This window comes from Montipora foliosa, chromosome 7 (assembly GCF_036669935.1).
Source record: "Montipora foliosa isolate CH-2021 chromosome 7, ASM3666993v2, whole genome shotgun sequence".
NCBI lineage: Eukaryota > Metazoa > Cnidaria > Anthozoa > Scleractinia > Acroporidae > Montipora > Montipora foliosa.
In genome coordinates, this window is record NC_090875.1 from 21,613,946 (window position 1) to 21,626,445 (window position 12,500).

The 12,500-nt window shown below is 40.4% G+C and overlaps 1 protein-coding gene across 2 annotated transcripts in view; it reads left to right on the plus strand.

Moving 5' to 3' along the window:
• Window positions 1–9,695, plus strand: part of LOC138010413 (mRNA-decapping enzyme 1B-like) — a 12,001-nt gene extending 2,306 nt beyond the window's left edge. The window contains exons 4-11 of one of the 2 annotated variants that reach the window (XM_068857368.1): window positions 1,057–1,123; window positions 2,731–2,800; window positions 3,723–3,803; window positions 4,397–4,739; window positions 6,278–6,348; window positions 7,175–7,264; window positions 7,862–8,098; window positions 9,057–9,695. In XM_068857368.1, the coding sequence (XP_068713469.1) occupies window positions 1,057–1,123; window positions 2,731–2,800; window positions 3,723–3,803; window positions 4,397–4,739; window positions 6,278–6,348; window positions 7,175–7,264; window positions 7,862–8,098; window positions 9,057–9,128 (1,031 nt within the window). In that variant the 3' untranslated portion in view covers window positions 9,129–9,695. Of the gene's footprint in view, window positions 1–1,056; window positions 1,124–2,730; window positions 2,801–3,722; window positions 3,804–4,396; window positions 4,740–6,274; window positions 6,349–7,174; window positions 7,265–7,861; window positions 8,099–9,056 lie in introns of both variants that reach the window. The other variant, XM_068857367.1, reaches the window with a different exon arrangement.
• Window positions 9,696–12,500: the final 2,805 nt, after the last annotated feature.

Below are 12,500 nucleotides of genomic sequence, written 5' to 3' on the forward strand. Positions count from 1 at the left end.
ACATCTGTTTTATTTGAACTGTTTAAAATGTTTCATAAACATCTGAACTCGTTTAACCCAAATATACAGTTCAGTTTGGAAATAGAAAACACCAAGGGGCAAGGCTTACCTTTTCTAGACACCATTGCAAGTAGACGGGGCACAGAAATTCGAGTGGATGTATACAGAAAACCGACACACCGGCCATTATCTCGATTTCTTTTCTTGTCACCCTTTGTGCCACAAAAGATCGGTGGTTAACACTTTGCTGAAAAGAGCAAACAACATACATGTACCGTCAACAAATAACGGAAAATGGGAAGAAACGCAACAAGTCAAAGCTGTTCTGTGAGATAACAATTATCCCATGTCTTTTATTCAAAACTGCGAGAGGGCGTTAAGCAAACAACCCACCGAGAACAACTTCAATGTCTTTGTAGTGCTGCCGTATGTACAGGGCGTTTCCGAGAAAATAGGTCGCATTTTGAAACAACAAAATGTCAAAGTAGCTTACAAACCACAACTAAACTGTAACCATCAACAGCCTTTTTCCACGCCCCAATGTCAGCTAGACGATTCTGACCCCCAGAAATCAGGCATAGTGTACAAAATCAATTGCACACAATGTAATTTTGTGTACTGTGGCCAAACAGAAAGATCATAAAGACCCAAATTGCAGAGCACAAAAAGGCAGTGGCAGGTTTTGATCAATACTCCAAACTTTGCAAGCCAACTTTGAAAATGTCAAGGTCATTGGTTTCAATGCCAATACCACAAGCGACTTTTCCTCGAAGCCTGGCACTCTACTTTGGACCTGAATGCTAGGAACAATCGTATCTTACTTCCAGAAGCCTACAAAAGCATTGCACGAGCTTCATTTTTTTTTTGTATGGTCATGCGCGCAAGCTTTGTGCTACGTTACTTTAAATAGCCTATGACAATGAACTTCGCTTTCATATCATTGATGAAGGCTTAAGCATTAGCTGAAACGTCTGTTGAAATAATGTCAAGAGTCAGTGGCAAACCTTTTTCCATAGAACTTATTTGAACTGTTGTTTGGCTCCGTTATTCTTGCAGAAGGAATATTTGGCATTTGGTTCTATGATAGTGAGGAATGTAAAAGATTGGCGACATTGTTCAATACGTAAGTACTGCAATGTTCAAAATGCTTGAAAATAGCATGGCTGGGCAGTGATGAAACAGCCCAGCTCTTGCCACTGTGTTCAGGTTGTCATTCACGACTCATGTGTGCTCAGCAGTTTATCAGTGTTCATCTTTGCTTCATCAGGTTTTTGTCTCAGATGCATAGGAAAATCTTTGTGTAGTAATGATGATAATAATAATAATAATAACAATAAATACTACTACTACTACTACTACTACTAATAATAATAATAGTAATAGTAATAAACAATACAAATTATTATTTGCTTAAGGCGAGTTGAATATTATCTGTGAACAACAACCGAGACGAAGTCGAGGTTTTAATTCACCGATATTCACTAAGCTTGAGGTGAATAATTGTTTTAGTATAATTAAGTAGGTCATTATTTGAAAAATATGCATTTTCTTTAAAACAATTAATTTCTTCATCAACCTCGACAAAAGGTCTTACGGGCATTTTGAAAAAAAAACTGCTTACTAGGTCAGGTGCAACCAATCAGTGCAGAGAATTTTCATTAATCACCTAATATTTACAAAGTTAATGTTATTACTACTATTACAGGGTTTTCAATAAGAATTTTAGTTGGCAGCAAGACCCGAGGAGTAGGCGTAGAATAGACAATGTGCACCGAAAAAGTGCTTCCTGAGGGCCAAAGGCACAAGTTTGTAGGGGGGTCTCTTAGAATGCATTTCCTGCATTCTGGATCAAGAATTAGTGTATTTGAACACAACATTAATATCATTAAGTTTTGTCTTTTTTATCCAGAGTGAGTGCATAAATCCTCCAAATTTTTGAATTCATTTGATGGCAAGACATATTTTCTGTTTTGAAAAGATGTTAAAATAGTGTGACATAGCCCTCTTAAAGGCTCCTTTGCATTCTCTACAGCTGCGTGCAATGTGTTTCATCTCTCACGACCGAAAAGACCTTTTGTGGATGTTGTCTTGTCATGCTTCAAATGTAGTTAACTGTTAGCAAATCAGGCAGCTTACACCAAGCACTGGACTGCTGAATGAATGAAGGGGTAGTTTCTAAAGAAACTGTGGTGCTGCGTCGGTGGGGAAGTAGTATACAAAAATTTGGTTTTATCAACGGAGTTGATAATGTAAATTGGCCACCGTACAGAGATTCTAAAAGCTTTTAGAATCTCTGTACGGTGGCCAATTTACATTATCAACTCCGTTGATAAAACCAAATTTTTGTATACTGGACTGCTGAACCTGCCTCAAAAACGTGTTTGCTTGATCCCCGATCACCGCTTTTGACGTGGACAGGGAAACAGAAATCACTGGCAAAAATACTCAGAATTCAGGCGTCTCTTTTGTTTTTCATGAACAAAACTTTCCCGATCCAAGACTCGTGTTCTGTTTGAATGTTTCTCATGTTATTTGTAAAATTTGGGAAAATTTCCAAGGAAAAGTAGGCAGTGAGTTCACATGCAATAGGTGGTGAATTTCGCCAGCCACCAGCTCTTATTGAAAACCCTAATAGTAAGAAGTTTTAGTGGTAATGAGATAGGTTGAAGACAGTCACAACTTATGCCTTTTGCATCAAGTGTGACATGTATGAACCTTTTTCTTTCACAGGCTCAGTTCTCAGATAAGTACCGAAACAAACAATGTGATAAGCAGTCCACCTGCTGCAGAAATTGCACAGGTAATTTCCCTTACCGTCATTTAATTTTGTTTTAATCCTTCCCCACAGTCTGACAGTGAGACTTACAGATTTTAATTCTGGCTGATACCGGACAACATTACTCGCAGATTGTGGCCTAATAATTTTGGTGACACAAGGCATATGTACTTGTCTATGTAATCTTGATTTTTAAATTATTAATAAAGTGAATGTTGTGGGGTACAGGGTTAGTGTGGCCTGCGTTCAATTCACAGATGCTACATCATACGTGGGCTGAATTTCTTGGTTCTCTACTCTTTCACGAGACGTTTTTCTCTGGTTACACTGGTTTTTCCCTCTCCTGAAAACCAATGTCTGATTTCGTTTTTTACTTTTTTCATGTTGTTGATTACAAGTAAAGCGTGTTGCTACACTGTAGCTTACATGAAAAAATTACTCAGTTCTGATTGGCTAAAAATGATTCATGTAACACAGTGCAAATTACACCAAATTTTCTTTAAAACAGTTTTGAATGGTTTAAAAATGTTTCTTCATACATCTCCAAGTTTACAGTTGAATGACTTTTGAATAGCACTCTTGTAAAAGTTTGAATGTGAAAAATAATTATTATTATCTGTGTCAACCATCAGTTGAATGAACTTCATAGAAAAATAAAGCTACATGTGTGCTGTCAATATTTCAATTGTTTTTAGTTTCTGTCTTCTTTTATTATTAGTAAGTGATTTTTGTGTAATTTGGTACGAATAAGCTTTTGTAAATTTTTCAGACCACAAATTGTCTTAATCCAATGGGCTCTGGCAATTTTGTTAGTCTGGATAATTTACTTGTGCTTATCAATACCAAATTGCCCTCAAAGTCGTGTGATTACCTATACTAAACCAGTGAATTCCAAGTTTTATTAATCAACCTTTTCTGTATGATATTACTGGTATTCCTTTATCAGGGAGGTCAAGAAACGAAAGAAGAAGAAAAAGTTGATATTATGCAGCTATTCGCTAAAGCACAGGAGAGATACAATAACCAGGTGTAGTAACTGTGTTGGGGTTCCTGTTCATTCCGATCACTAGATAGGCACTTTCTCCGGATAGTTTTAAACCGCGTCAAAATAACCCTGAATAAGTTCGCATCACTGATAGGAAACCCGAGTATCTCGAGATGCGCAGAACGTATGCGCGGTAACAATAGTAGGCACCGTCCTCAATCCAAGAGTTTGTCTCCTTTCTGAAAATACAATCACCGTGTTTATCCGCAAGATCACAATGCTCGCTCCCGTACATCTCGCGTAATGAAACCCAAGTCGATGCAAAAAATGATATGTTTAATAGAAACGTCGACAAACCTACCTAAGCTATAAACTCCTAGGAGTGAGGCTTAATATATTGTACTTTGTCTAATGCCTGACGATTTTACTTGTCAATGGGCGGGGGGGCGGGGCGGTTAACAACCACTACATCCACGAGAAAAATATGTCTCCACAAAAGCAAACTGCACAATTTCCAAATATCGAACCCATGCATGCTGCTTCAATCTGTTACTCAAGATAATCTTAAATTTTAATTTTCTCAAATCATTTTATTCTGCTTTTATATGAGTATGTATTTTTTTTTACGGAAATAGAAAAAGCCAAGCAGTTTAGGAGCTTCGTCATTACCTAGCACGCCTTCGAAAATACAAGAGCCGCCTTCCGAACACAAAGAACAGCATCAAAAATTCCTACTGGAAAATCAACACCAGAAGGAGCAACTTCAAAAACTTTTCAAAACTGAGGATTCTCGACCACAAAAGCAACGAACCTACTCCTTCCCAACGTCTCTCCTGTCGGGACAAGCCGTGCCATTGCCTAAGGGATCTGGGCTAGAAAATGGTTTTTCACCTGGGAGGGAGGGACAGTCAAGCAGAAAAAAAGAGAATTTCAAGAAAAGTCTCACACTGTCTGATGTCAAGGCTCCTGTGAGTTCAGGTAACCAACACAACTTTTAAATTCTTTTGAGCAGAAAGGTCTAGCATAACAGCCCCATAATCGTCCTTATTATCGTTAAGGCCGTTAACGCATCGTCATTGTTACTGGATTTGTTACTGTGACTGTCGTTGTCAAAGGTTTTCGTTGTCCTCATCATCGTCATCATCATCGTCATCGTCATTGTCATCATTGTCATCATTGTCATCATTGTCATCGTCATCATCGTCATCGTCATTGTCATCATCATCGTCATCATCATCATCGTCATTGTCATCATCATCGTCATCATGTTCATCGTCATCATCATCATCATCATCGTCATTGTCATCATCGTCATCATTGTCATCGTCATCATCGTCATCGTCATCGTCATCGTCATCGTCATTGTCATCATTGTCATCATTGTCATTGTCATCGTCATCATCGTCATCATTGTCATCGACATCATCGTCATCGTCATCGTCATTGTTGTCATCATTGTCATCGTCATCATCGTCATCATCATCATCGTCATCATTGTCATCGTCATCGTCATCGTCATTGTCATCGTCATCATCGTCATCATCATCATCGTCATCATTGTCATCGTCATCGTCATCGTCATCGTCGTCATCGTCATCGTCATCATTGTCATCATTGTCATCGTCATCATCGTCATCATCATCATCGTCATCATTGTCATCGTCATCGTCATCGTCATCATCGTCATCGTCATTGTCATCATTGTCATCGTCATCATCGTCATCATCATCATCGTCATCATTGTCATCGTCATCGTCATCATTGTCATCGTCATCATCGTCATCGTCATCATCGTCATCATTGTCATCGTCATCGTCGTCATCGTCATCATCGTCATCGTCATCGTCATCGTCATCGTCATCATCATCGTCATCATTGTCATCGTCATCGTCATCATCATTTTCATCCTCTTCATCTTCATCGCCATTGACAACATTTTCACCTTCATGATAATCATTTCTTCCTTTTCATTGATCGTCTTGAAAATCTGTTAGATTACAGTTCACATAATTCAGTTCAGTTTATTTTTGACACAATTCTCGATATTTCACATCCTTGTTTTTAGAAATTTAGTGACGAGAAAGCTCATAAAGAAACCAGAAAGCTTATTTGATATGAGCTCCTCAAAAATGAGATTTAGCAGTTGGCGGAGTTGGAAAAAAAACTGCAATGATTTTTTTTGATGCACACACCAACACAGAGGCACCTAGACTTGTCGACTAAAAACCAGTAAATAAGATCACAAAAGAAGATAATCCTTTTAAGCTTTTTCTTAAACAAATGGCCCAACGCTGTCAGCGTTTTGGATTTCATAACCGTTCAGAAAGCAGCCAGGTGGACATTCAAACATTTTTTCACGCCCGTGACTTTACTTTGGCATAAACTGAATGCAACTTAAAAAGTTACGATTCTAGACTTAAATCGCAACTTTTCAAGTTGCTTTCATTTTAAGCCAGAGTAGTGTTAAACTATGTTTGATCTGGAAAATCGTCATCTCTCGAACTTGTTTTCAGTAGAATTAATGCCTATGCTGAGAACGCAAGATGATTCTGCCATTGAGGGCACAAAAGGAGGAGCACAAAGGAAGGTATGTGCTACATATGGACGATAGGGAGCTTAAGATCAAGACGTTTTTGAAACACAGACGGAAACCAGAAGTGAATACTTTGCATGCCAGGTTTTAAAACTAATCATCTCTAACAGTGAAAAGGTATTTAGGGATATAAATGTGGTACTTGTAGTGTCAAGACAACTTAGAAAAGACAACAGCTTACTTCTGGTTGCCCTCGATGCATTTAAACACGAAGGCGCACTAGAAAAAGCGTGGTGCCTTAGACACGTGGAAATGATTTAACAATCAACCGTGTATGCAACCGAGCTCTGTAATAATTTTTGCAATAAAAAAGCCCCGTTATGGCAATGTGTCCGTAATATGTCACAAAATGTTATCTGTTTTTCTTTTTTTTAATCCCCAGTCTCTCTTTCTCGCGCTAGAAATATCTTTTCGGGCTTCCGTCTCTGTGTTGCTGTTTGTTGAGCACCTTCTTGGATAATTAATCAGTCGTGCTGGAATGAATTCGAACAAAAGCAGAGCTTGAAGCGACCCCTTTTATAGTGCGTCTTCGTGTTTAGGGTCCTTAGGCTGCCTGCCGTTTAGCGTATACCGCTGCAATGCTGAATCTTCCAAATTATTTCACTCTCCATGCAAGACTTTTTACGATAGAGGGAGAAAATGTTATTGGCTTATAGGGAAGATATCTGTTTACAAACACTGCTTTTGTTATTTAAATGTGCCAACCACAGGAACAAAGGATCCTTTGTTTCGACAGCCAATGAGGCTCTGGTTGGCACATTAATGACAATAGGTGACGTCAACGATACCTTCCCCTTTAGTGAGTGAATTTTTCCTCTAGTTATTTCACAGCGAACAATTAGAGGCGAACAATGCCAACGTTTTAACCTGGCAATCGGCTGCTCCACTGTCAGTTGTCGCACATGCTAAGGTGGGTATTTTTCGAGTGTGGGATGAATGATTTTTTAATCGTAAAAGCGTCTGACCTTGACTAGACTCCCTTGAGCGCCTTTTGCGAAAAAAACCTAAGCTAAATTGATTTCAAATGAAAACTTGAAAACAATTGAATTGTCGAAGGGGACCCAAACGGCGTGACCTCGCGGTTACACTGGCACAGTGGTCGGTCGTGAAATGGATGTCGAAACGCGGTAAACCTTGCACTGCAAGTGATTGTTTAAATTTCAGTTTGGACTTTGACCGTCAATAGAGCAGATGCATATGACGTCACCGCAGGCGTGCTAGTGTCCCAGTCCTCTGGAAATTGAGTTCCATTTTTAGGCATTCGTTGCCTTGTTTGTTTTGGATAAACAAAATATGGCGTTAATACCCGTAAGTGAATAGGATATATTGTTAAAAGGTGGAGGAAGCTTCCGCCTTGGTCAACGAGCTTTTCGTTCCTTGCGCGCCCTCTGCACTGACACCCTGAGCCAAAAACCAGATGAACTCAAAAAGTCTACTTTTAGAGATGTAGTTGTCTCTATCACCGCTTCCTGCAAAGCCAGACAGTGTACGTTCTCGTGTTTCCTAGGAATCCCCCCAGAAACCATCACAGGATCAAGGCGCTGCAACGGGTACCTCTCTTATGTCGCCTTTAGCTTTCCAACCTTCAGGAAAAGTGACTGTTATGACGTCACCAGCGCAATCGAAAAGTGACAAAGTGACAATCATGACGTCACCCGCGCAATCTAAACCACAGCCTACTAAATTGGAAATAGCTCCTTTGACACAAGAGCAGCTTGTCCAAGCAATGACTTATTTATTGAAGGTACGTGCTAAATGATGATAATGATGTCAACGAGAACCGTCGTCGTCGATGTGACATCGACTGTCGGTGTCGTCGTGGTTGATGTGACATCGACGACGACCGTTCGACATCAACGACGATGATAACGATAAGGAGATCATCAAAGACGTCGACGTTGATTACGAAGACGCCAACAAAGAAAATAGTTTTAAAAACTGAAAATGTCATGGCGTTCTCGACGATGTCACCGTTGTGTATATATCCATAAGTGCCTATTGTCTTTGTCATCTTCATTATCATCATCAGTTTCACTTGGATTAACTAGTCAATAACTTGAAGCATTTACCATAAGAAACAAAAGTGAGATTACCACGTTGGAGACTTGGTCTTGTCCCTCACAAGGTAACAAAAGTAGCAGCCCTTTGACCCGCGACCGAGCTGGTGTCAGGCATGGGTTTAGCTCCTGATGTTACGGCCCAAACTGATTTGCATTTGCATTCTTATAGTCAATTGAGAATTATATCCAGGCATTGCTGCCCAGTGGTTAGGACGCTTGCCTTGAGATCCCGGGCTCCAGACCCCGTTCTTACCACTCGTTGAATTTGATCCTGGTAGTCCCTGGTTTAACTTCGTGGCTGCACAAGTAAATAGCCAACTGGTTTGACTACGGCCAGTTGGGATTCTAAAAATTGTTGCTGTTCTGTTCTGATGAATGTCATTTTCTCGGAGATATTAGCCACTGAAATTCAAGATAAAAATAAAGTTTCGATGTATTATTTATTCATGTCACTCACACCGATGTGATTGGACAAAATGTCTGCTAGTGTTGCTAGCGATACGAAACGCGTGCGACACATGGAAAGCGTGATTTCGTTGAGAAAATGATAAAATATGTTTCTCTTGACTGAAAGTAGTTTGGTTGCGTTTTTAAGGACCTGAGTAGTGTTTTGAGAGATTCTAAATTAGTTTCTTTGTTTAGAATGACTCCGAATTTGTCGCCAAAATTCACGAGGCCTACTTCAAAAGTTTGCAAGATAAGCTGCCAACTTAGCGCGAAAGGAAGGCTGGGATAGCTGTGCCAACGTACTTGTGCTGACAAGACCGAAAGGGCTGGAAGTGCTGTTGCCAACCAAGGAATTAGACAGAGAGTATAAACAGGGATGTGTAACTTACGGTTCGTTTTGTTAATAGCAAATTCATTGTCAAGACCTCCAAAATTTTGAGATTTACAGCTTTATACGAAGTTTAATTTTTAGGGTCATTTACAAATGAAAAGATTTCTTAATCCTTCTCAGAACAACGTACTATAGAGAGTCGAAGTGGAGAAAAAATTAATGAATGGCCATCTCCAGCTTTGCAATTTTTATCAAATTTCACAGGAAATTTATGTCGACGATTTATACGTTGCAAATTTCATTTGGAAACAGTTGATTGCCTGTTTGCAGTGTTTTTTACTCTGGATTTGTTTTAGTTTCCTTAATCTGTTGTGGCAATCTTTTCTCGCCTTATGAAGGCATGTTAGGTTTAAACGCAGTAATACACCACGGTCCAAAGCAAAGACAAATCACTCCTTGTGTCCCCATCGTTTCAATAAAGGCGACAGAGTCCTCTCGAAAACTGATGTTGATACACTGTTTACTGAAAGGGAGGAAAAAGGAGCAAAAGAAGAGGGGAGGGATGAAAATACGAATGGAACAAAAAGGGGTAGGGGAGGTAAAAAGGAAGGACGAAATAGAGGAAGGGAGGAGGGGTGGGGGATGACTGGAAGGAGAAAATAAGGGAAGGATGGAAACAAGATGGACAGGGAGTAAGGAAGAAAGGAACGATGGAAAGAAGGTATAGAGGATGGAGGAGGTGTAGAGGATGGAAGGAAACGTGGAAGACGGAGAGGGAGCAGGGAAGGAAGGAAAATAAAGGAGGGAAGGACGGGAAGAAGGCATAAAGGACGGAAGGAAACGGGAAAGAGGGAGGAAGGAAGGGGGGGGGGGGATAAATAAAAGGTAGAGTAAAGGAAGAAAGAATGGGAAGAAAGAAGATGAAGAGGGAGGTAGGGAGAGCATGAAAAAGGCATGGAGGGAGGAAGGGGGAAGAGAGGGATGGAGCAAGGAGGGATGGATGGATGGAAGGAAGAATCAAAGGACGGATGGATGGGAAGAAACAAGAGGGAGAGGGAGGTAGGGTGAAAAATGGCATGGGGAGAGGAAGGGGGAAGAGAGGGATGGAGCAAAGGAAGGAAGGAAGGATGGAAAGAAGTAAGAGGGAGAGGGGGGAAGGAAGGGTGAAAAGAAGGCACGGAGGGTGGGAGAAAGGAAGGGAGGGAGGGGTAAATGAAAAAAACTAAAAAAGGATGGACGGAAAAAGCAAGACGGAGGGGGAGGGAGGAAGGAAGGGTGGAAAAGAAGATCTACCTTTGATAGGAAGAATTTTGCTTTCGTGAGAATATACATTGTGTAAAATGTAAGGAATGTCGCGTTAGGTTTCGGTTGAGAGGAGCAGAGATGCTCGTCGTTTCGCTTAGGGTTGTAAATTTCGGACTTTGGTCGTATGCATCGTATTGCCATCGTATGTAGCCCATATGTCGCCGTGAAGGTTTCGTTTGGGGTTGCACGGGAAGAAGTACAAAAATATAAATTTAATGGCGCGTTTTCACTCAGGTGACCAGCAGCCATATTGGATTACTGAAACAAAAGATAGTATTTGCATAAAAATAGAGTTCAATTCTCGGAGGATGAGTTTGGTACACCATCATGGCCGCCATGTCTTTGTTTTGGAACACCAACATGGCCGCCATAACCGCCGTGACGCCGTAAATATGATCTCTTTTAGGGGTCAAAAAAGCCTGGGCCAAGCCGTGATTGGTCTCCTTTAGGGGTTTAATTCAAAATTTCCAACGAGCATCCCCCAGGGGTTAATGATTGGAGGCAAAATTGAGAGTTTATCGGCGGGTGTTCAAGTCTTCCACATAACCTCAAATTTGGTCATTTCATGTCGTTGTTCAGGGATGAGGAAAGGTAGTTCAAAAAGTGCGGACTGTACGGCAACGACAACGCCACAAAACGGTAGCGACCTTAATTAAGGACGGTGCCTACTAATTCAAAGATATTTTTGCGCGGCTTACTGAATATGCGGGAAAAGCAGATCTTCACAAGTGTTATTGGAATCCAAAAAGAAAATTGGGGGTAACCAAGCATTTTTCGAACATAATTAATCAACAATATTTGTAAAGAGCTTTAAAAACAAGCGATGTATGGCGTTCTTTTCCAAATTGAAGCTTGATTACCTCTAAAAAATGCTTGGTTACCCCCAATTTTCTTTTTGGATACCAAGAGCACTTGCTAAGTTCTGCCATAGTTAATGCATGGAGATGGTTACGAAACTAGACAAGTTCCTTTGTTTCATGTTTCTGTCCATATTTTTAGCCTTGACCCTGCCCAAAACGGTTAGCATTAGATTCCATCAACCAAAACCACCCTGGCACATTTCCCTACAATTACACGACGTAATATCCCGTCTTAATATGACAAGCTTACCGCTGTAAAAAGAATGAAAACAGGCAGAATTAGAGCTTTAGTTCAACAAAAAATATCGTTTTTAAGCAAAGCCGCGCTGATCTACAGTATTTAGGTCTAAAAACCACTTTGAAGACGGTTAGCTTTTACTTGTTTTGCTGGGTACTACTATGTCAATACTCTAAAAAATCCGACTTTCCAGGAGCATGTATCGTTAGTCTAGTGGATATTGGAATATGCAATGGAATTCATCGACCCGCGTTCAATTCTTTGGCTCGCCTAATCTGAATGTTCTCTGCACATTGAAATGTTTGTTTCTTTGAAGTTGATTTGAAGTCTGAAATAGATTGTACGTCGTGTAAGTTAAATAAGGAGGGAAATGTGGGTTTGAGGGATGGAATCTAATGCTAACCGCCCAAAACACACCTTTTTTCGAGAAGATAACCAATCAAATCCTTCGATTAAATTATGCGCAACTAATTTACAAACCCGTGCGAAGCGAAAACAAAAGATTGTGCAGGGTCACGGTCAATTCAACATCGATTGCGACAAGGTTCTAAGGTTTCATAACCAGTCCCTCGATTAACTATGCTTCTGATTTCTGTGCATAGTTTTAAACCGCGCAAAAGTATCCCTGTATTCATAAGCACCACCCATAGGAAATCCGAGTATCTCGAGCTTCGCAGAACATATGCGCAATAACAATAGCAGGCACCGTCCTTAACCCTTTCACTCCTGTGGGGTTCCCCATTGACGAATAAAATTGTCTGGCGTTAGACTGAGTAAAATCTATAAGTCTCACTGGCCCTTACAGAAGTGAAAGGGTTAAACAAGGACAAGGACGAAGACGACGGCTATGACAACGCCACGTAACAATGGCCGTGTTTTTACGAGCGGTTTTTCAGGTCGTTTAG